The sequence below is a fragment of the Schistocerca cancellata genome, chromosome 1 (assembly GCF_023864275.1).
Source record: "Schistocerca cancellata isolate TAMUIC-IGC-003103 chromosome 1, iqSchCanc2.1, whole genome shotgun sequence".
In the NCBI taxonomy this organism is placed as follows: domain Eukaryota; kingdom Metazoa; phylum Arthropoda; class Insecta; order Orthoptera; family Acrididae; genus Schistocerca; species Schistocerca cancellata.
Genome location: NC_064626.1, coordinates 570,450,792 through 570,474,811, shown reverse-complemented (window position 1 = coordinate 570,474,811; position 24,020 = coordinate 570,450,792). Strand labels below are relative to the sequence as shown.

General features: G+C 43.6%; 1 protein-coding gene across 1 annotated transcript in view; it reads right to left on the bottom strand.

The window, feature by feature from the left end:
* Window positions 1-1,467: 1,467 nt before the first annotated feature.
* LOC126181580 (Kazal peptide Pr13a-like) overlaps window positions 1,468-24,020 on the bottom strand; it is an 84,367-nt gene continuing 61,814 nt past the window's right edge. Inside the window, exon 3 of the mRNA XM_049924782.1 lies at window positions 1,468-3,512. Within this exon, the coding sequence (XP_049780739.1) occupies window positions 3,379-3,512 (134 nt within the window). The 3' untranslated portion in view covers window positions 1,468-3,378. The remainder of the gene's footprint in view (window positions 3,513-24,020) is intronic.

Genomic DNA, 24,020 nt, shown 5'->3' with positions numbered 1-24,020 from the left:
CCCACACACACACCACACCCCAATCGTTCAATTGTGTCCATTCTACCGGAAGGCTGCCAGAAGATGAACAGAAATTTGTTTAATTTGATGCTATGTCAGAGATAAAGTATGGAACAATCTCGTACGAAAATTCTTTCGCAAACAATGAATATATCTTGAGGCTTCGACTAAAAATTGTGTAGCATTTGGAGGTACATATTGACCAAAAAGTGTATTTTTTGTGCACATATTCTGCTGTGCTAATCACGAACTTTAATTTCCTTTTACGTTTTCACAACACTCAAAACATACGTGACACAAATTCTTTTATTTTCATACAGCATTAAATTTTGCCAACATCTTCGTCCAGTTGAAGTTCCCTTTTCCATTATGCATGTCGTGAGTATTCAGTTCGATAACTTCGTAGATTGACAGAAATCAATTTACTTACTTTATTAAATATTCTCTTTCCTAAAACAGAAATTGACAGTTTTCTCCTATTCAGAAATGTTTTTGGAAAAAAAGGATGATTTTGAAACTTCCTGGTAGATTAAAACTGTGTGCCGGACCGAGATTCCTAACTCGGGACCCGAATTCGGGCCTCGGTCCTCCACAGTTTTAATTTGCCGGGAAGTTACATATCAGAGCACACTCCGCTGCAGAGTGAAAATTTCATTCTGGAAGGATGATTTTGTTCCCTAATAACGTCCCTAGAAATTTTAACATATTTTTATAAAATCGTTGTCAATGATATATGTAGCACCAAGATGTAAGAGACTTGCTTTTTGGGTGATAAAGGAGACCATCAGAAGTGTAAAACACCTGTAACCTTCTACAATACTCATTCTTCGCGTATCAAAAGACATTAGTGTACAGTAAGACAAACCCAAGAGTCCTGTAGGTATCGGTGCGAACATTGAAAGGTGGCTACACTGAGTCACAGCGCCAGAGATTGCGCCAAAGATTATTATTCCGCCGCCTCCACTGGTCAGTAGTAGTACAGAGGTTGCCGTGGGCAGTACTTGTTGAGAGGATGTTGAAAGCAGTACTAGTTCAGAGGATGTCGAGTGCAGTTGTTGTTATGTTGGGCGAGAGAGTAGATGCTGTTCGGTTGGTGTAATGTATTGATGGAAGATGTTGCAATGATCACAGTGTATTTTTCGTCAGTATATACTGAGGTAAAAAAAAATTATTTCACATTTCTTTAATGACAATGCCTCTTGGTCACAGGTTCAGTCAACAAAGCATCTGGCTCGTGTTCATGTATTAGACTTGTAATTCTGGCTTCTATTAGCAATTATAGTATTTCTGGTTTTTCAATTAGTTCATTGTAAATGGTGTTTAAAATATCTAGTCGTATTGAGGAAGAACAGTGCCAGATACATGTACGTTGAGTCACACTACCACACACAGAACAGTTACACTTGTGCTTTGTTGTTTCGTAGTTTTTATAGTTGCAGGGGACTTAATTAATCAATTGTGTCAATGGAAATTTTTGTCATTCTTTATTTTTATTTTATGCAGTCAGATTGCGTGCTAATATTACTCAGGGCCAACCGGTTACGAGATTTCGTAACCGGACACACAGGTACTAAAGTAGTTGCATTATTGCATATATTTCCTTTTTAATTAAGCTCCCATGCAACATCTTCACTTTATTAGTAATACAATTTGTTTTCAGTGAAATATTTTATTGTATTCTTTACAAACTGTAAAATGTTTTCAGCATTTCACAGAAAGATATCAGAGATACGAGTATAATAGTAGAACTGCAAAACTATGTGTGTTTAGACTGTAGGAGAAAATATCAACAAATTGCACAAAATATATATGTCATATGTATTGCGAGTAAACTGTCATAATCGCCGTTGTCGTTACAGAAAACTGGTTACGTTACTAAAATTTCAATATGAAGTATAAACATTCGTACTTAGATCTAAAGAAATGGTATGACTTAAAAAAATTGTTTCTATACGAATGTTGGAATGGTATTGTGATCGTGTACCATTCAAAAGCGTTCAGAACAACGATGAAACTATTCTAAGACGCAAAATTTGTATTTGCAAGGAAGACTTTCATCAATAATATGTCTTAACACACGGTGATAAGAACCAACTACAGTTTGTGTCAAATCTTGCTTTCACAGATAAATAATATTTCGTTCTTGGTGAGGTTATACTTGATGAGTGCAAACAGTCAATTTATTACAATGAATTCACTGATAATAACTGATAGTAACTGCTAAAATTGTGCTATTCCACAACACTGTTACACACATCTGTTTTGTAACATTGCGCCTAAGCTTTCCTGCATCTTCACGTGGACAGAGCGGTGGCTGAAATCGCGTAAACTACTTAATTTTCAAAGCGCAAATTACTTTTGTGCACAGTTTTGTTTTGGGTTCACAGTCTCTTTCACAAAATAATTTTTATCTCATTGTTTCCGTCGAGGAAACTTATAATGAAGCACGAATGATGGTGTAGGTGTAGCACAATTCAGCGCTTTCCCTTATGTCTAATTCTCTGGATATTTTGTACGTTAAGGTATGGGTTCTACAAACTGAACCCTCAAATTGTAGTTATCGAAGCAAGTAAACTACAGCGAAATTTGTACCGACAAACGTGCAACAGTTAATACAAACTTCCGCGTGTCTTCGCTCAGTTCAGTATACGGGACATTGTATACGCAGCGAACGCGACAGGGAAAGGAAACTTCGAGCACTGAAAGATAGTGTCAAGTTTCCCAAAAGTCATACATACAATACGTACATCCATCACCGACTGACATACATCCATCAGATTGTGGAGGTGTAACCATTCGGAATCCTTAGTGGAAACAAAAATAAATTGTGACTGGTTAAAGCAACTTGTAGTTTCAATTGATAAACATCACTGTGTTGCCCCTAAGAAAAAAGTGCGAAAATTTGTACTGTTTTGTCATTTGCGAATAAAACGACGATGGATTTCAAGTACAGGAAGTGATTTAATGCTCGGGTGATCTTTTATCCTGCCGTACGTTTTTCTTTCGTTGAAAAGACTTGTGAAATAATCGCTTTTGTAGATCCTAGAACAATCACGCAGCCGAGCATACGCAAACATCGAAAGCCTAGGCGCAATTTCAGATTAGATTCGATAGCTGTTCAAGTGCCGAAGTGCGCCAAAACTGGCAACGCGAGAGGAGAGTTCTGAGTCTGTGACTGCACGGCGAAGAATTCATGTCAGACATTTACCGTCGAGTGTAATATGGGATGTGAGATAGGCTACTCGCTGAGTAGACAGCGCGTGAATGATAGCGGTGTGGTGTGGTGTGGTGTGTGCGGGCGGGAACAGCCTGGCTGCGGCCGTCACTCCGAGGCCGCGGCGCGGCGCTCAGCTGAACGGGTCCACCCTTGGCCCAGGCCTAGGCCCGTCGGCCCAAGAGCCACCGCAGGCTCCGGCGACCTCTCAGCTTGTTGTTGCGCTGCGGCTTCCTGTTGCTGTGAGTGACCGCCTGGTCTGCTTTGGTGCACTCCCCCCGCCTGATCACCACGTAGTCTGGAACAGTAAAAACAAAGCACACGGTCAGACAATGCTTACTATCTACACTCTAAGACAAAAAAAAAAAAAAAAAAAAAAAAAAATCGACGCCCCGTCAAGGAAATATCGGAATAGGATGAGAATCGGTAGATGTGGTGTTCATGTATAGACATGGTTCTTTATTTACGTGACCATTACGGCACTCCAACCCCAGTTCTCGATACCAGTAATATCGTACTACTTTTCTGCGAAGTAACAGACATATTTTTTTTTGACAATATTCACATTTGGTTTTATTGAAAATGAAATGAAATGAAATGTCGTGTGGCTAGGGCCTCCCGTCGGGTAGACCGTTCACCATTGACATTTATGATAACTTGAACACTTCTGGGAACACTTTCAATGAGGTATCAGAATGTCTGTGGAGGGATGGCTGCCCATTCATCGTCAAGTGTGGAAACTAGAGAAGGTTTCTGGGACGTTGCTGTCTGGAGCGAAGTAGACATTCTAACTCATCCCAGAGTTGTTCCACAGTGTTCAGGTCGGGAATCTATACTGACCATTTCACTTCGGGAAAGTTGTTGTCCACAGACCATCGCCTCATACAAGCTGTTTTATGACGGGGTGCACTGACTGGTGATACAAACTATGATTGTCTCCGAAATGTTCCGCTACTGTACGCAGTACACAGTGTTGTAAAATATATTCATATCCTTCTACATTTTTCGTAGTAAGAGGACCACACCTTGTTGTTGTTGTTGCTGTCTTCAGTCCAGAGACTGGTTTGATGCAGCTCTCCATGCTACTCTATCCTGTGCAAGGTTCTTCATCTCCCAGTACCTACTGCAACCTACATCCTTCTGAAATGTGCTTAGTGTATATCATCTCTTGGTGTCCCTCTGCCATTTTTACCCAACAGCAGATATGCGCAGCGTTTTTACACCGCACCAAATAGCTATTATCACTGACTACAGTAAAGTGTGGTTTATGAAGAGCATCTCGACCATTGTACCCCCTTCTTTTTAACTCCCTACCTACAGTCACTGTGCTAGCTGAACCGCTGGTCGCACTTTCGAACTAACGAATGCTTCCTTCCGGCGACTTTACGCGATGTTTCACAATCACAGCCTGCAACGTTCGACTCTTCCCGTCGGTCAATACATGAGGTGTGCCGGGTCTTACTGTAGCATCCGTTGTTCCTTCGGATTTCCACTTCACAATAACGTCATCAATAGTCCACTTGGGCAGCTGTAGAAGCTTTGAAATGTACCTGTTGGATTCGTTACTCAGGAGACATCCAATGACTCGTTCACGTCCGATGTCACTGAACTCTGCTTTTATACTGGCCGTTCCGCCTTTCGTGACATCTAGCTGTGAATTCTGCTTTACAAAGGGCTGTCCGGGCGCTTCTGCTCCGATAGCGTATCTCCGGAATAAATCGAGGATATGAACCCATGTCCCATGACTTTACACAGGATCGATGCTACACGAGGGGTAGTAATAAGATTTTAGTTTTCGCCTTGAAAACATAAGAATGGCATCACGAAACTTGATGATGGTGTTGTGTTTCTCCACATATTAGCACCCCAGTGCGACATATTTTTTCCAACGAAGTAGGACTTGCCGGACATCTTAATAGTACGAGATTTTGGTGATAAGCTCTTCGCTTTATAAAGAAAGAATGTGGTTATGGTTTGAAAAAATTTATTTGACCAACATCATCCCTCTTGACCTCAACACATTTATCTCATCTTTGTTCCAGCATCTGTAACTAATATGTACATAAAAAAAGATTTAGAGTATGGTGAAAACCCCTCATCCACAGCCTTCCTCAGTGTACTGAAATCGTCTTCCCTTGATATATTAGTTGAGGTTTGGAAACAGATAATAGTTTAACTGGGCCAATTCTGGTGAATAGGGTAGATGCGTGACGATTTCAAAGTGAAGATCTGTCAATTTTTGTTACGTGGTGACCGCCTTATGAGGAGGGGCACTGTACTGCAGAAACAAGATTCCTTTTCTCAGCTATCGTCGACGTTTGAGACGAATTGTCGTTTATGTTTGTCGACAAGTTTCACATAGTACTCTGCCGTGATGGTATTACCGCGTTGTAAGTAGTGATTAAGCACTCTGTTGATCTTTGTGTTCAGATCGTTTTTTGACATGGTGTTCTTTAGTCTCTGGATCATAAGCGTAGTTCCGTCTTTAATCCGCGGTGACGAGATTATGCAAAAATCCGAGTGGATTACGACGAAAGTGGACTAAAATGGTCTGTGAAGTAACCATTCGCTCACGCTTTTGGTCTGTATTGAGACATTTGGGAATCTATTTGGCTGAGAGCTTTCTTATATTCAAAATATTATGAATAATCAATATGCCCAGAGTCTCTGCTATATCTTCGACAATCCAGGACCATGGAATGAACAGCATCTACACTTTCCGGAACTGTGACTTGAGTTGGCCTTTCAGAACGCTCTTTATCTTATGCTGAAATGCCCTCTTTTAAATGCAGCAACCGAGTTCTTGGTAGTTAAATGGGATGGGCAGTTACCACCGAATGTACCGACATATTATCATAAATTTGTTTGGCTATGTACCGTTTAAATGGTTCAAATGGCTCTGAGCACTATGGGACTCAACTGCTGTGGTCATAAGTCCCCTATAATTTAGAACTACTTAAACCTAACTAACCTAAGGACATCACACACGTCCATGCCCGAGGCAGGATTCGAACCTGCAACCGTAGCGGTCGTGCGGTTCCAGACTGCAGCGCCTTTAACCGCTCGGCCACTCCGGCCGGCTGTACCGTTTAAAAAAATATACAGTTACTCACAACACGACTCTTTCACTGCGAATTTTCTATTTTCTTGAGCCATGTTCACTTCAAGCCTACACATAAAAATAAAAATGAATCTTACTGGCACGCAGTTACTATCATATATCAAATGAAAATATATGGTTCCTGAGATCTTTTCAAATCTCAGACATCTATGGTGTATATACGCAGACTGAAGCGACAAATGAAAATTCGCACCCAACTGGGATTAGAACCTGGATCTCCTACCCAGACACTCTAATCATTACGGCTCCCTGGCTCGAGGGCTTTGCACATCTGCATGGACTACCCTACCGCGTCTAACCCCCCCCCCCCCCCAGTCCAAATTCCCGTACATATCTCAGCTCGCTTGGTATTCTCCCTAAATTCGAACAGCATGCCGACAGCACCTATGCAAGGTTTTCAGGCAGGATCCCCCGTTTCGTTTGATGATGAGGTGCTATTCCAGTAGAGTTGGAGAGCCTCTGAAATTTTGTTCCAGTTTAGGGGAAATACTAAGTGAGCTGAGGCGTTAATGGGAATTTGGATTCAGGAGTCGTGCTAGAGTAGTCCATTCAGGTGTGCAAAGCCACTGTGCCAGGGTGGCGTAGCGGTTAGCACATATGCCCAGTGAGCAGTGGGCCCGAGTTCAAATTCTGGCTTTGGTACATATTTTCATTCGTCGCTTCAGTCTCCGTATATACTATCACATAAAATATAAAGAACAACGTTTAACGCCAAAACATCAGAATTAATCCACATCCATATTAACTACAAAAAGCCGATGACTTACCAGCGCAGCACCCCCTCGTAAATGTCTGCATTTTAAACCGTTCCAGTCCTCTTTCTGGAAATGCTTGCAACATCAAGGCTTTTTTTATCTGAGAAAATATGAATAAAAGTAACCGGATGCTATGTCGAGAGAAAACGGGACGGGAGAGGGTGACCGAGTTGGTTCTAGGCGCTACAGTCTGGAACCGCGCGACCGCTACGGTCGCAGGTTCTAATCCTGCCTCGGGCATGGATGTGTGTGATGTCCTTAGGTTAGTTAGGTTTAAGTAGTTCTAAGTCTAGGGGACTGATGACCTCAGACGTTAAGTCCCATAGTGCTCAGAGCCATTTGCATTTGCACGGGAGAGGGAAAACAAAATTTCTTAGCCCAAAGAAGAATCACGTGTGATTACGTCACTGTACGGAATGAGTTGGGCGTTTTGTGGGCACAAACATACCTTTCGACAGCTTTATACGACGCTTCGTCCTGACAGCCCTACCTTAACCTCGTCGGGAGATATCGGTTTGTCCCTTAGCGCCACAACATGGCAGTCCCAGAGAAATACTCAGCGTCACCTTGAGCAATAGTGGTTGGGTCTTCGCCTTTTTTGACTTTGCTGCTTGCCTTGCTCCTTTCTCTCGGGATAATAGAATAAAAAAGCACTCGTCTATGGTGACTGAACGGCTAAAACGGTCAGGTGGATTGGCCTGACGCAACTGATACGTTTCCGCTGCTGTCTCCGATCCCCAGGCCTTTTGAATGAATGTTGAGCAGTTACGGAAGCAAGTCGGTTCATGTTCAAAGTGCAGTGAAAGATGTTGAAAACTGGTCCATGACTGATCACTTTTTCCCACTACTGTCTTGCCTCGGCTATGACACTCTGGTCTTGGGGCACCAACGCCTCCACCTCTGGCGAGAGGGAGATGGTCTGCCTCTTCTTTCTTCGTGATTCAGACTTGTTTGATCAACCGATGCGTCTATGCCCCCTAACCACTATGTCATATGACAATGCTACGTTACTGCAACCTTCCGCCAACTCAGCATGGATTGCTGCAGCTTTGTTTCCCTTCATAGGCAAAAAAGGAATTACCGCACGATACTCCGCTACATAAATGGGTTGCGCCATCTTGTTTTGGCGTGCTACTTTCTGTGATGCGTGTATTTATATGTGTACTAGACTGCAGACATTATACCTACAAAGAAAGAAAATACATTTATGCAAAAAAAAAAAATTAAGGACACAAGTAACTGTCTCTTATGTCATTGCCAAGTAACACAGCTGCATGAAACTTGGACCACTCATAGAATGAGCCTGCTACTGCAGGGATGACTGACCACGGCCCTTACGGCTCGCCACTGATCTTAAGGCAGCCCGCATCTCACCGTTAGTTCTTGTAATTTTTTTTGTTAAATAAAGCGAATATTTGTGAAAAACGTGATGTGAACTAATTAAGATTTATTTCCCTTAAGTAATGGCAGGGGAGAGGTTTGCAGTCCATGGTACTGGGAAGTTGCACAGTCATGTGCTACAGTACATTTAGTAACTGAAGGTGCTACGCAATGAGACCAACAGATATGACACTTTTATTCAAAGACAATAATTACACTGAAGGCATCGCAATTCGTGGTGGTCCTCCAGACATAACAAGAGGTGTGACATGCTTCTGAATAGAGGGTATGATCACCGCGGAAGGCAATGCATGCTCTGCAACGCACTCCTATGTTGGCCACAATATTGGTGACGAGTTCTTGTGGTACGGTGTTCGATTGACCCAGCAGCGCAGTTGAAAAGTGCTGTATGGTCGTTCGTACAGGTGGACGTGCTGCAGTACGTATTACATGTTACGTGCATTACGTATTGTATACATCTACATACATACTACGCAATCCACCATACGGTGCGTGGCGGAGGGTACCTCGTACCACAACTAGCATCTTCCTCCCTGTTCCACTCCCAAACAGAAAGAGGAAAAAATGATTGCCCATATGCCTCTGTACGAACCCTAATCTTATCTTTGTGGTCTTTCCGCGAAATATAAGTTGGCGGCAGTAAAATTGTGCTGCAGTTAGCCTCAATTGTTGGTTCTCTAAATTTCCTCAGTAACGATTCACGAAAAGAACACCTCCTTTCCTCCAGAGACTCCCACCCGAGTTCCTAAAGCATTTCCGTAACACTCGCGTGATGATCAAACCTACCAGTAACAAATCTAGCACCCCCCTCTGAATTGCTTTCCCTCAGTCCGACCTGATAGGGATCCCAAACGCTCGATCAGTAGTCAAGAATAGGTCGTATTAGTGTTTTATAAGCGGTCTCCTTTACAGATGAACCACATCTTCCCAAAATTCTACCAATGAACCGAAGACGACTATCCGCCTTCCCCACAACTGCCAATACATGCTTGTCCCAATTCATATCGCTCTGAAATGTTACGCCCAAATGTTTGATCGACGTGACTGCGCTACACTACTAATGGAGTATTCAAACATTACGGGATTCTTTTTCCTATTCATCTGCATTAGTTTACATGTATCTATATTTAGAGTTAGCTGCCATTCTTTACACCAATCACAAATACTGTCCAAGTCATCTTGTATCCTCCTACAGTCACTCAACGACGACACCTTCCCGTACACCACAGCATCATCAGTAAACAGCCGCACATTGCTATCCACCCTATCCAAAAGATCATTTATGTAGATAGAAAACAACAGCGGACCTACCACACTTCCCTGGAGCACTCCAGACGATACCCTCACCTCCGATGAACACTCACCATCGAGGACAACGTACTGGGTTCTATTACTTAAGAAGTCTTCGAGCCACTCACATACTTGGGAACCGATCCGATATGCTCGTACCTTAGTTAGGAGTCTACAGTGGGGCACCGAGTCAAACGCTTTCCGGAAGTCAAGGAATATGGCATCCGTCTGATACCCTTCATCCATGGTTCGCAAGATATCATGTGAAAAAAGGGCGAGTTGCGTTTCGCAGGAGCGATACTTTCTAAAGCCGTGCTGATGCATGGACTGCAACTTCTCTGTCTCAAAGAAATTCATTATATTCGAACCAAGAATATGTTCGAGAATCCTGCAACAAACCGATGTTAAGGATATTGGTCTGTTATTTTGAGGATCCGTCCTTCTACCCTTCTTGTATACAGGCGTCACCTGCGCTTTTTTCCAGTCGCTCGGGACTTAACGTTGGGCAAGAGATTCGGTAAGTGCAAGCTAAGTAAGGAGCCAATGCAGTAGAGTACTCTCTGTAAAATCGAATTGGAATCCCATCAGGACCTGGCGATTTATTTATTTTCAATCCATTCAGCTGCTTCACAAACCCAGGGATGTCTATCACTATGTCCTCCATACGAGAATCTGTACGAGACTCAAACGGCGGTGTGTTTGTACGATCCTCCTGCGTGAAAGATTTCTCAAATGCTAAATTTAAAATTTCAGCTTTCGTTTTGTTGTCTTCCGTTGCCAGTTTGTCCCACCTCTCCCCATGTGGGCGTATGTCCAGAGTTGTCGAATATGATCATTTTGGTGGTCAAGGTGTTACGGTGCTGGAAGGCACAATGTAGCATGGGCGTTCTGATTTCTTTAGGCACGGCACACTCACTGGCGAACGTTATTGCGACACTGCCCTCCTTCCCCATACGCGTCTCTTCAGGGGCGCATACGCCCTCGACTTCATTTTTAGGGACGACAATGCGCGACAGCATTGAACTGTGTAAGTGGAGGAGCTCGTGGAACGAGAGGATACTCGACGAATGGGTTGATCTGCCCATTGCCCCGACTAAGGTCCTGTCGAGCACTTGTGGCGAGCATTGCGGAGACGTACTGCACCAATGGACTATCCAGAACTTGTCAACTACGCTGGTGGGCCAATGGAACGCCCAATCACATGAACCCTTTACCAACCTTTCGCCCAGCATAGGCTGTTGTAGAGCATGTGTTGCCATCCACGCTGATCACACACCCTATTAAGAACCATGTCCCACCATTTGTAATGTCCAGAGGACCATCATCAAGTGCGGTGACTTCAGTGTCATTACTGTTTTTGAATAAATAACTCACTTTTCGTTCGTCTGATTGTGTATTTCTTTCAATTATCATGATGATGATGATTTTGGTTTGTGGGGCTCTCAACGGGGGGTTATCAGCTCCCGTACAAATTCGTAATCTTTCCACTGTCCAGTCTCGCCATTTTCCCGAATGATGATGAAATGATAAGGACGTCACAAACATCCAGTCACCGTGCGGAGAAAATACCCGACTCGGCTGGGAATCGAACGCGGGGCCCCGTGGTCCAGTGGCAACAACGCTATCAGTATATCGCGAGTTGCGGACTTCGGTTATCTTGAAACTTCCTGGCAGATTAAAACTGTGTGCCCGACCGAGACTCGAACTCGGGACATTTGCCTTTTGCGGGCAAGTGCTCTACCATCTGAGCTACCGAAGCACGACTCACGCCCGGTACTCACAGCTTTACTTCTGCCAGTATCTCGTCTCCTACCTTCCAAACTTTACAGAAGCTCTCCTGCGAACCTTGCAGAACTAGCACTCCTGAAAGAAAGGATATAGCGGAGACATGGCTTAGCCACAGCCTGGGGGATGTTTCCAGAATGAGATTTTCACTCTGCAGCGGAGTGTGCGCTGATATGAAACTTCCTGGCAGATTAAAACTGTGTGCCCGACCGAGACTCGAACTCGGGACCTTTGCCTTTCGCGGGCAAGTGCTCTACCATCTGAGCTACCGAAGCACGACTCACACCCGGTACTCACAGCTTTACTTCTGCCAGTATCTGTGTAGCTGTGTAGCTGTGAGTACCGGGCGTGAGTCGTGCTTCGGTAGCTCAGATGGTAGAGCACTTGCCCGCGAAAGGCAAAGGTCCCGAGTTCGAGTCTCGGTCGGGCACATAGTTTTAATCTGCCAGGAAGTTTCATATCAGCGCACACTCCGCTGCAGAGTGAAAAATCTCATTTCGGTTATCTTGTGTACTATATTGCAGCGGTTCTTTCTGTGTTTGTCCAACTTTCATCGAACTCTTGTTATTTGACAGTGACACATCATGCGAAAATTCCTTTCATCGTTAAGAGTTGCACACCATTATATTTATTACCTAACTTTTTTTTCCGGACGATATTTTATGATTACTTCCACAAGCTCGCTGTGACCCTCTATCGTCTGTCTTTCGCTTTCGATGTATGAGACAGTTCGAAACGGATGGAAACCGTAAAGTAAGTCCTGTATGTTATAGTTAAATGGAAAAGGTGCAGCCAAGGTACAAAAAATTGTGTTATTCAGTAAATACTTGATCGTTGCTAAGCATGGGCCGTATAGAATCGCAGAAATGGTCGTGTTTTTTGTTTTATATTTTCACTAGTTTTAGAGTCCAGTTTCAGTGTGCCCGTGTGATGTTACGGAACAAATTCCTTTTCTTCTCGGCTAAACATAGACTACAAAACGTACGTGACACTTAGACTTCGAACTTTCGAGACTTTGAGATTACTACCGTTTTTTCGTTGACCTACGGTCAAAGGTCCAGTTAGTTGGGGGCTCACAGCTTATGTTGCGAAAGGTTACATAAATTCTATTTCCATATTTTGTAACACCCATGAAAGGAACCTGCCCGTCGTTTCCACACCCTAAAACAAGTTTCTTTGTACCTAGATCAGGAAGAGGCACTAAAATTCTAGACTGTCATCTTTGTTACGTAAACGTATTGCACTTATATGGCCACTGGTGTTTTTATCGAATCGCTATCTGGTCGGACTGGTTTACGTTTTCCGAAGTTTTCCTATGTAATTTAACTTAAATTTTGGACCATCTCTTTCAATAAAACCACAAGCGATTTGTTTTCAAAAGTCAGAGAAACATGATATAAAGTTGATGACACTGCTAGGAAGTACCATATCGATGTACTCTCCGCTGCGGAGTGAAAAATTGAATTCTGGAAACGTCCCCCAGGCTGTGACTGAGCCATTTGTCCGTAATATCCTCCGTACCAGAAGTGATAGTACCGCAAGTTTCATAGAAGAGCTTCCGTGATGTTTGGAAGGTAGAAGATGAGGTACCGACGGAGGTGAAACTGTGAGAAGGGATGGTAAGTCGTGCTTGCGTAACTGAGCCAATATAGTGCTCACCTGTTCCAGGCAAAGGTCCAGAGTTCGAGTCTCCACCCGGCACACAGTTTTAATCGGCCAGGAAGTTTTATATTACAAAAACTTTATCTTTCACATGACCTGTCTTTCGGGTTGTCATATACCACTGTTTTTATGTCACAAAGAGAGATAATCTTATTCAATACGTAATACTTTTAGTAGTGAAAAGTGGCATCGTGTACATGTGACAAGAGATAATAGATTTGCCACTGCTCTCCTAACGTATATTTACCTTTCATTAACTCATCTTCTATGGTAAATCGTAGGATTAGTGCTGTCTCGCGATTTCCTTCATTTCTCTAGAACCCAAACAGATTTTCCCTGATGTCCACTTCCACTAGTTTTTGCATTCTTTTGCAAGTAATTCATGTCAGTATTTTGCAACCATGGCTTGTTTGCCTTTCCCATAGTAGTAGACCCAGAAGAATGTCACTGTAACTGCGGCCGAAACGTTGGTTTCATGAGTGATAGTCTTTTACAATATGACGTAATACCATACGCAGAAAACTTCCATGGTAACTCTCTCCCGCCGCAGAAACCTACACAGTTCTGTTGTCATTGTATGTTTTCTGAAAGGTCTCAATAATTCTGAGCACCTATGACACGGCTGCCAAAAATCACACCCTTCCTACGTCGACTAACTCCAACGATCAGCTGAAGGGCTGTTCACGTATTAGTCACGTTACACGTCGAAGTGTTCTTTCCACTCTGGTGACATGAGTGCTCTCGCTTTCCACCAAGACAAATAGTGGTTCACCACTTTGAAAGCATATGATGAACACTAAATGACGTCATTCTCCCAAAATTGTCATATACCTAACCCAGCCGGGATATTATACAGAGCAGCTCAAAGACAAGTATGAATGACCTACGTCTCTGCAAGCTTTCCGTGCCGTCTACTTTCTGTCTCGTGCCACGTTATTTACAGAGTCGATACCATGGCGATGCAAGAATGCGTTCCTTGTGAAATTTAGGTCAACGCGTTCTTAGAGGGAGAGGTCCAATGAAGAGCCAAAGAATCTGGTACACCTGCCTAATATCGTGCAGGGCCCACGTGAGCACGCAGAAGTGCCGCAATACGACGTGGCATCAACTCGACTAATGTCTGAGGTAGTGCTGGAGGGAACTGACACCATGAATCCTGCAGGGCTGTCCATAAATCTGGAAGAGTACGAGAGGTGGAGATCTCTTCTCAATAGCACATTGCAAGGCACCCCAGATATGCTCAATAATGTTCATGGCTGGGGAATTTGTGGCCAGCGAAAATGTTTAAACTCAGAAGAGTGTTCCTGGAGCCACTCTGCTGCAATTCTGGACGTGTGGGGTGTCGCATTGTCCTGCTGGAATTGCCCAAACCCGTCGGAATGCACAATTGGCATGAATGGATGCAGGTGATCAGACAGGATGCGTACGTACGTGTCACCTGTCAGAGTCGTACATAGTCGTATCAGGGGTCCCATATCACTCAAACTGCACACTCTCCACATCATTACAGAGCCTCCATCAGCATGAAGAGTCCCCTGCTGACACGCAGGGTCAATGGATTAATGAGATTGTCTCCATACCCGTACACGTCCATCTGCTCAATACAATTTGAAACGAGACTCGTCCGACCAGGCACCATATTTCCACTCATCAACAGTTCAATGTCGGTCCTGACGAGCTCAGGTGAGGCGTAAAGCTTTGCGTCGTGCAGTCATCAAGCCGATATCGATGATGTTTCATTGAATGGTTCGCACCTTGACACTTGTCGACGGCCCAGCAATTTGCGGAAGGATTGCACTTCTGTCACGTTGAACGATTCTCTTCAGTCGTCGTTAGTCCCGTGCAGTATCTTTTTCCGGCCTTAGTGATGTCGGAGATTTGATGTTTAATCGGATTCCTGACATTCACGGTACACTCGTGAAATGGTCGTACGGGAAAATCCCCACTTCACGCTGCCTCGGAAATACTGTGTCCCATCGCTCTTGTGTCGACTATAGCACCACGTTCAAACTCACTTAAACCTTGATAACCTGCCATTGTAGCAGCGGTAATCGATCTAACAACTGCGCCAGACACTCCTTGTCTTATATGGGCGTTGCCGACCGCAGCGCCGTATTCTGCCTGTTGACATATCTCTGTATTTGAATACGAATGCCTATAACAGTTTCTTTGGGGCTTCAGAGTAGCTATATACAGTTTACCTGATACTATAAGTCACTGCCCAGCGAGGAAAACGTTTACGCTAAAATAGAGTAACGCTGAAGATAGCTTAATCATTTTCGTACCACCGTAGCTCCGTCCGTGAGTAGTCAGTACCTGAATGTATCTAATTATGCTGTCTAATTTCGACGTAGTCCCTATAGTGCTCTTTAATTTTAAGAACTTCTAGTAATGAACTTCTCTCAGGTTTTATCGGCGTGATTGATTAATGGTGTGAACACCTCGAAGCACACCATTAACTTGCTTTTCTCTCATATGTATGGAAAAGATATATTTGTAGTGTTTTTTGCGCGATGGAGATGAGATAAGGCTCTATATTCTAGACAAAAACAGCAATAAGCGTACTGCACTGTGCTTTTCTAATGTATTTATTGGAAGAGAAGGAGATTAGTGTTTAACGTCCCGTCGACAACGAGGTCATTAGAGACGGAGCTCAAGCTCGGGTTAGAAATGGATGGAGAAGCAAACTATCCATATCCTTTCAGAGGAACCACCCCGGCATTTACCTCAAGCGGTTTAGGGAAAACCTACTTCAGAGTGGCTGGACCCGGGTTTAAACCGTCGTCCTCCCGAATGCGAGTTCAGTGTGCTAACCACTGCGCTACCTCGCTCGATAAAAGTGTTTGTCATTGTAGTTCAAGTACTCTGCTGGTCACTGAGACTCATATTATCTTAGGTTCCTTACATCAGTTGAACAGAATAACGAGATTGGTACTTAACAAACTCACGAGTCTCTCATGCCTCCTTAACCAGTCTCAGCTAACGTTCCGCGTCTCCATCTGTCTACACAGCTTTCAAGTGTTCTCTCTCACTCTCAGCTTAAATGGGATCCTTTAAAAGAATGACGGTGTTGGGTACGTCTAAAGGAAGACAGCAAAGAATTCATGTACCTTAACTGTATTTTGCTGGTAGGGCTAATGAGAATACGGTAAGAGAGGAAGAGAGGTACGAATACCATCATACTAATACTTATGGGCAGTCCTTGTTCCATCACACCATATGGGAATGGAATATGGCTGTTGCTAACATTGGCACGCACTTTCCGCTGCTGTGCACAGAATGGAGGATTGCTCAATATTGTAATCCCTACACTGCAGTACCATGTCGCGGTGTTATAGCACCCAAAGTGCACAGTGCATTGATGAAGTGGGGTATCGCTTCCTGCACTTGAATGTGAACAACTCTGCAACAACCCATGCTGACCTGGTGGAAGTGTGCAACGAAAGTCCACCAACATACGACACAGTGGTTAGGTGGCACAGCCGTTTCAAGTGTTGTCAAACAAATCTGAATGAGGAAGAAAGACGTGATTGGCCATCTCTCTTTGAAGAGCCGGGAAACACAAGAAGAGTGGAGGTGCGGGTACTCCAAAACCAGCATATCACAGTCGAGATAAGACAACAGCGGAAAAAGTGAAAATCAGTCATGGGCCCTATGTTACACTACATTTTTGACATGAAACCACTTGATTCCATGATTGCTAGCATGCATTTAAAAAGTCCGCCGATCGCAGACAGCAGTGGGAAGTATCAGTTGTGTCAGGCCAGTCGAGTTGTCTTCCTTAGCCAATTAATCGCCATGGACGCGTGCTGGTTTATCACTATGACCCCGAGAGAAAGGAGCAAAGCAAGCAGCGCGAACATGTGGATTCAGCAGCACCGAAAAAGGCGAAGATCCAACCATTATCGCTCAAGGTGACGCTGAGTGTTTCTTTGGGACTGCCATGGTAAGGCTCTAACGGAGTATGCAGATAAGGGGCAAACCGTCACAAGAGCATACCACGGACATCTCCTGATGCGGTTACGTGAAGCGGTCAGGGCGGCGCTTCGGGTAAAGCTGTCGAAAGGGGTGTTTTTATCCAGGAAACGCCCAGCTGATTCTGCACAGTGACACAGCCTTACGTGCTGCTTCTTTAGGCCAAGAACGTTTGTCTCCCCCCCCCCCCTCTCCTCCTCCCTCCCTCAACCCAGCAACACCATTTTCGCATAGCATGGAAACCAGTAATCTCTCCCCTCTCCTCAGGTGAAGAAACCATAACGTCGCGGTCATTGCCAGAATGATTAAGAGCAGTTTTTTAAGCTGCAACAGATAAAAAGCAGATCTCCGCCAAAGAATTCATATTGGGGAAAATGAGTGTCATTAAAGGGCGAATATGAATAGGAGGAGGAAAACCTATACTAATAATGGCGCCATCACGCCTCTTAACCATGGATTTTGATGAATCTTCAGTGTGTTCTTCAGGACGTGTCTTGAGTACCTGGCTAGCAGCTTTCACGCGAGGGTCCCTACTTTCTGAGGGAATCGATGTTGTAGCTTTATACGTCCCTCCTGTACCTGTAAATGTAGTCAACTTTCAACCAAACGTGTGTAGCGCAGCAGTTAAGTATCAGGACTACCATGCAGGCAGACGAGTTCAAATCCTGTCCTTGTACTTGTTTCTTTTTTCGTCATACAGAATATCATTAAATAATATATATCACTCTAAATTATTCAGAAATCATCCCACCCAAATGTACTCCATTTGTGTTTTTAAGGGCAGGTTAAAATTTTCGTTAAAAATTCAAAATGCTCCCTACTTACCAGAATAATTGAGAAATCGCTTCGAGAGAAGATTCCATAAAAGAAATTCTTTAATTCTGCATCAGTTTTGTGCATCACTTTTCACAGAAATGATCAAATATGCGTGGTTAGCATCGGAGTTGGCCGAAGAAACAACAATCTTTTTGAATCTGAACGAACACTGTTTTTTCGGCGTCGCTTCTGAAAAATTCGTGTGTCTCAACGCAGGGGCTTTCATCAATATCTGTTGTGTTCTACGAATTTGTGTTTCGGTTGCTTCTACGAGAAATATCATCTAGAATTCTGTTCTAACGCAGCAAGCGAAGCAAGCAATAGCGAGTAAGATGATGCTATAAACTATTTTGTAACAAAAGAAATACACATTTGAAGAATGTCTATTGTAGTTTTTGATGTGATAATAAAAATTCTGCGACGAAAATTACTATTTTAATAACTTTGCAACACATATACCATTTGATGATATTATGTAAGATGAAACTGGAAAAATGAAGTGCACGGGAAGGATATGAACCCGTTTCGCCATCGTGGTAGCACTGATCCTTGGTCTCTGTGCTACTCTCGTTTGGTCAAAATGTCTCTAACGTCACAGTACGGGAGGTGAGCATAACTTTAACTTTGATTTTGCAGCGATTTTTCCGGTGCATGAAAAGCCCTAACCAGGTACTCAGGAAAGGATCCTCTACAGCATACCTAAGACTCATCAAAATTCGTGATTAACGGGTCTGATGCTCCCATTGTAAGTTTAATGATCGCAGTTGGATGCTTTTCAACGTGATAATTGAAACTCTCATAGATCAGACGATAGTCTCCAACCTCTCATCTTTCTCCACTTTAAATCTTAGCTGATATTAATAGAATTTTCCGTCGGTGTTTGGCAGAACATCATAATACAGAAAAGAAGGAAAAACGCTCCCTAAAGTTCCGCAAAATTACTTTTATTGCGTCACGAACTCGTTTTCGGCTCCTCAGGCCACTTCAGGTGACAACTGAATGTTGCAGACACAGATAAACATAATGTGTGACCTACACAGATATTATTTGTACGGAAGATACAATAATAACAGAGCTTTCAAACAGGGAAACATTCAGTTTTTGTCACAAAGAAATAAGTACATTAACTAAAAAAAAGGGGTAAAAAAAGGTTTTATCTGGCGATTATTTTACAACTGATAAGAAATAAGATGAGTTTACAGTTTTAATCTAGTATTTACAACGAAAATTTAATTTAACGAAGTAGAAATTGGAAATTGAGCGTCATCATTTAATAATAGCCTGGCTTTCTGCGTCACGCTTTTGTTGATTCCCAGTAGGGTCTTTTTCTGCTATTCTTGACAGACTGTAAAACCATTGTGTATCCATTGTGCTCATTCAGTAACTAATAAAGTTAATGCACCAGATGATGTCGGTTTTTATTGACTATACTGATGTCCATTTCCTTCTTTTCATATGTTGTGGGAACCTTTTAAACAGCGCAGACAGTACATTATAGCTGCGTCCCTAAGCAGATGTTATCGCTGAAGATCTCCAGAGATGTATTTAAGCCAGTGAGTGGTACAAGCGACGAGGAAAGTAGCTGTTTAGCTTGTCAGGCCCGGCACTTACGCTCCATTAGCGTCTCACGTCACGGAAGAACAGCGCTCGTCCATCTTCAGCTGTAGTAATTCTGCTTTAGAGCTGCTTCCTCGGACCTTGTGTTGACCGTGAGTGGGAGGTCTGATACTCGTGGTATCTCCTAAATCACCTTCAGCACTAGAAAACATACCCAGCACTACATGCCTAGCCGGCCGGTGTGGCCGTGCGGTTCTGGGCGCTTCAGTCTGGAACCGCGTGACCGCTACGGTCGCAGGTTCGAATCCTGCCTCGGGAATGGATGTGTGTGATGTCCTTAGGTTAGTTAGATTTAAGTAGTTCTAAGTTCTAGGGGACTGATGACCACAGATGTTAAGTCCCATAGTGCTCAGAGCCATTTGAACCATTTTGAACTACATGCCTAATGGGTCAAAACCAAATCAATCCAAAAAAGAATCTGTAGCGTTGCCAAGATAGAACATGACATAAGTTATGACTCCAAGGCTAATGTACAACCGACACTTGTCATATATAGTTCTAACAAGTGCCTTTTCAAGACTAGCATATAGACTACGGCATGTGACAACTGTTCAATATGCTACGACCTGGTCTTTTTGAACAGTAAGCAGAGTGAGTTCAAAAAATTAATAAAACAGGTATATTACTGCATAATAATTGCGTCAGAATTAGTCACAGAAGTGGCAACTATAGATGCGGTTGGCTGGTGAACTTCGTTACATGTTTTCGTGCTCTTTTCTGTACTTCCCAGATGCATTGCTCGTTTTCGTTTTCTTGTAGGAATATTCGGTAAATGGTATGTTACAAACAGCAGTTTCTACATCTACATTTACTTTTCTTTATCGAATTTCTCTCTAGTTAAAATTTTCACAGTTTTCTCTCAAATAAAGAAACTGAAGGTTTCTTCGCTGTTTGTGCACCAGCCAACGCTTCCATACCTTCAACCACGTTGCCGCTCACACAAAAAAAAATCGTTTGTGAGTGGCCATTACGGCCTTCAATGTACCAAGGGTCGCCCGAAACTACGGTAACAGTGTGTAACGTACTTTCAATTTATTGCGACCTTTACTGAGCTAATAGTGAAATGTTAGCTTACGAGGGCGTGCTGAAAAGTAATGCTTCCGAATTTGTATGTAAAAACTCTTAAAGCTCTTTCAATAAAACAGGGTTTACTAACATTATACATATTTATTTCTCAATACAGTCACCCTGGTGACGAGTGCATTTCTCCTAACGAGAGACCTGTTTGTTGATACCATCACTGTACGATGTTTTGTGTGCCGAACGCGACGCGTGGGCCATCAGTTACCCAGCCGTGCTCTACACTAATTTACTACTATTTTCAGGTTTATAAATCACTTCTGGCGTTGTGGCAGGTGAATTCCTCGAAGGTAGTCTTTAAGTTCCGGAAACAGATGAAAATCAGAAGGGCCCAAGTCGGGACTGTATCGAGGGTGATCGATGACAATGAACCCAAGGCGTCCGGTTACAGATTTCGTAGCGCTCGTATTGTATCTGGCATTGTCATGATGGAGGAGAGGATATTCCATATGTGAACTAACTCTTCGCATTCGAAACTCGATTCCAGTACGCTGTTTTTCATGCACCTACACAGTTATGTTACGCAGAGTCACGTTACACGTTACAATTCAGAGTCATGTAGCGGCAGAGAACTGCAAATGTGTAGAGATGAAGAATAAAGCTGTAGAATGTTAATAACGTTTGACATTATTTTTCAGCTCGCTCTCATACATTTTAAAGTGGATAATTTGAAAGTACTACGAAATATGTGAAGATTAATGTTGCTAAAAGACTACACACTATAGTCTTATTTTCATGTCACGCTTATGAAACGATATGATGACTTTCATTTCGATGGGGTAAAATACAGGGAGGGAAAGGCTGGAGTGTGTCAGTCTTTTGTGGAGTAACAGGTCTAATTTTTATTTCATTTCTTTAATTCATTTTCAGGTCTGAGGATTTCTTGAACCGTTTAAATATAAAGGGTAGTCAGAAAGCTCCGGAAAAGCTTGTAAAGGTGTTGCAGGGGTGGCTGTGCTGAGAAATAAATGTTGAGCGAAAATTCGACACACTGCGCCGTTTACAAGTTATTTAGCATCAAAGTTAACAAATCAGGTCGTCTCGCGCACTAAAATATGTTAATGCACAGACAACTGTGGGTTCTTGAGCTACCACTTGTTCAAATGGTCATTGCCAGTTAAAATTTGCCCTTTCCGCAAAGGAGAAATTTCATCTAGGTGGACAAAAGTTCCACTTGTTTGCTCTGAGGAAACCAAACGAAGAACGCGTTTGGCGACAGTTTCTCTGGCAGGCTACTTGGATTTGCGTTGGCAATGACGTCTTTGGCTAACTTCAGTGCTAAATAACTCGGAAATGGAGCAAGATAACCATTTTTTCTGAACAATTATTTCTCAACACAACCTCTCCTTCATCATCCGAACAATCTTTTCAGGCTGCTTCTGACCATCCTGTATGAATGATGATTATGAACGGCCTCGGTGACTGCAACGATTAAAGTGTCAATTACCGTTTTTATAATCTCTTCACACTGGGTAGCTATTGGATGTGAAATTTTCCTGTTGCAGTATGTCTGGCCGGCCAGTGTGGCCGAGCGGTTCTAGGCGCTTCAGTATGGAACTGCGCGACCGCTACGGTCGCAGGTTCGAATCCTACCTTGGGCATGTATGTGTGTGATGTCCTTAGGTTATTTAGGTTTAAGTAGTTCTAAGTTCTACGGGACTGATGACCTCAGATGTTAAGTCCCATAGTGCTCAGAGCTATTGGAACCATTTGAGCAGTATGTCTGGGTCGCGGAATGATTTAAGAAAGAGACAGGCAAGTTTCAGTGACTACAATGTAGTCCCGGAGGGCTCGCTTCTGATTCTAGAACTGCCGCCGAAGGTCGTGGGGCATCGTACAAATGTTCAAATGTTCAAATGTGTGTGAAATCTTATGGGACTTAACTGCTAAGGTCATCATTCCCTAAGCTTACACACTACTTAACCTAAATTATCCTAAGGACAAACACACACACACATGCCCGAGGGAGGACTCGAACCTCCGCCGGGACCAGCCGCACAGTCCATGACTGCAGCGCCTGAGACCGCTCGGCTAATCCCGCGCAGCGGCATCGTACTAGACAGATACGCTGCTGCACGTTTTGTTTAGCCCAAGCGCCGACCGACAGTGGCCTAACACGTTCTCCATCGATACGCTGATCAGCACAGCACCAGAGGCCATCGATTCCACCTTAAAACACTGGTATAATTAACCGCGACGAAACCTTGGCCCGGTGCTGAATACTGCCCATTCTAACATGCCGAAACTATTCGGTCAAAGCACGGCTCTATAGAATTTGCTTTGCCATGGCCGGCGGCCTTCCTAGCAAGCAGGATAACGGGACGCTAGTAACAGATAAAAAGATTTGTCTTTTTCGTGGGAAAACAAATAGCAGATTTAGTTTTAGAATTTGTTTTGTCCCTGTGTGGGGGCGAGCGGCCGTCACCCAGAAACCTCGACCCAGGGTGAATGACCTCTCGTGTCGTAGAGAACGCAGTAAAAAGCTCCATTTGCTGCCCCTAAAAAGTTATCAGAGAGTGGGAGACAGCAGGCCACTTTCTGAGAATTACAGACGCGGAGAACTGCGTACTGGCTGAAATAAAAACATCTCTGGAGAGTGAGGAATTTTGCGCTTATCGTTTGGGAAATGTGCTCGCGGTAGCTTAAGCCATTGGCTGGTTGATAAATTTTTTTCTATGAAGGGAGGTTAGAAGTTTTGCTACGAACATTTTCGCTGGCCAGAATTTAACGGAGCCTCGTCGCTGGTGAAAGATTGTTTATGTGACCTTTGGGGGCAGAGAGAGAGGCTACAGCTCTGCCGAGGGCACTCTGCTTGGACGGTCCTACAAATACACACGTATTCCACGCCTCTGTGAGAGATAGCTGTTCTCCAGCTCCTTCTATGATTGGCTGGAGACAGGGTGCATCCTGCAAATCAAACAACTAAGTATGGCCATCAATTGTCGAAACGACGAACTTCGCAAAGCGGCATAGGCGTTGGGAATGCTCGTGTTTTTGACTAAGTTAGATTCTGGTTCAAATGGCTCTGAGCACTATGGGACTTAACATCTGAGGTCATCAGTTCTCTAGAACTTAGAACTACTTAAACCTAACCAACCTAAGGACATCATACACATCCATGCCCGAGGCAGGATTCGAACCTGCGACCGTAGCGGTCGCGCGGTTCCAGACTGAAGCGTCTAGAACCGCTCGGCCACACCGGCCGGCTTAGTTTCTGGGGTCACAGCACTTTTGATTAGGTGTTCCAAGGCTTATTAAGGACCCAGTTAGTTATGGTTGCTGCATGTGACGTCCTGTGTTCTAT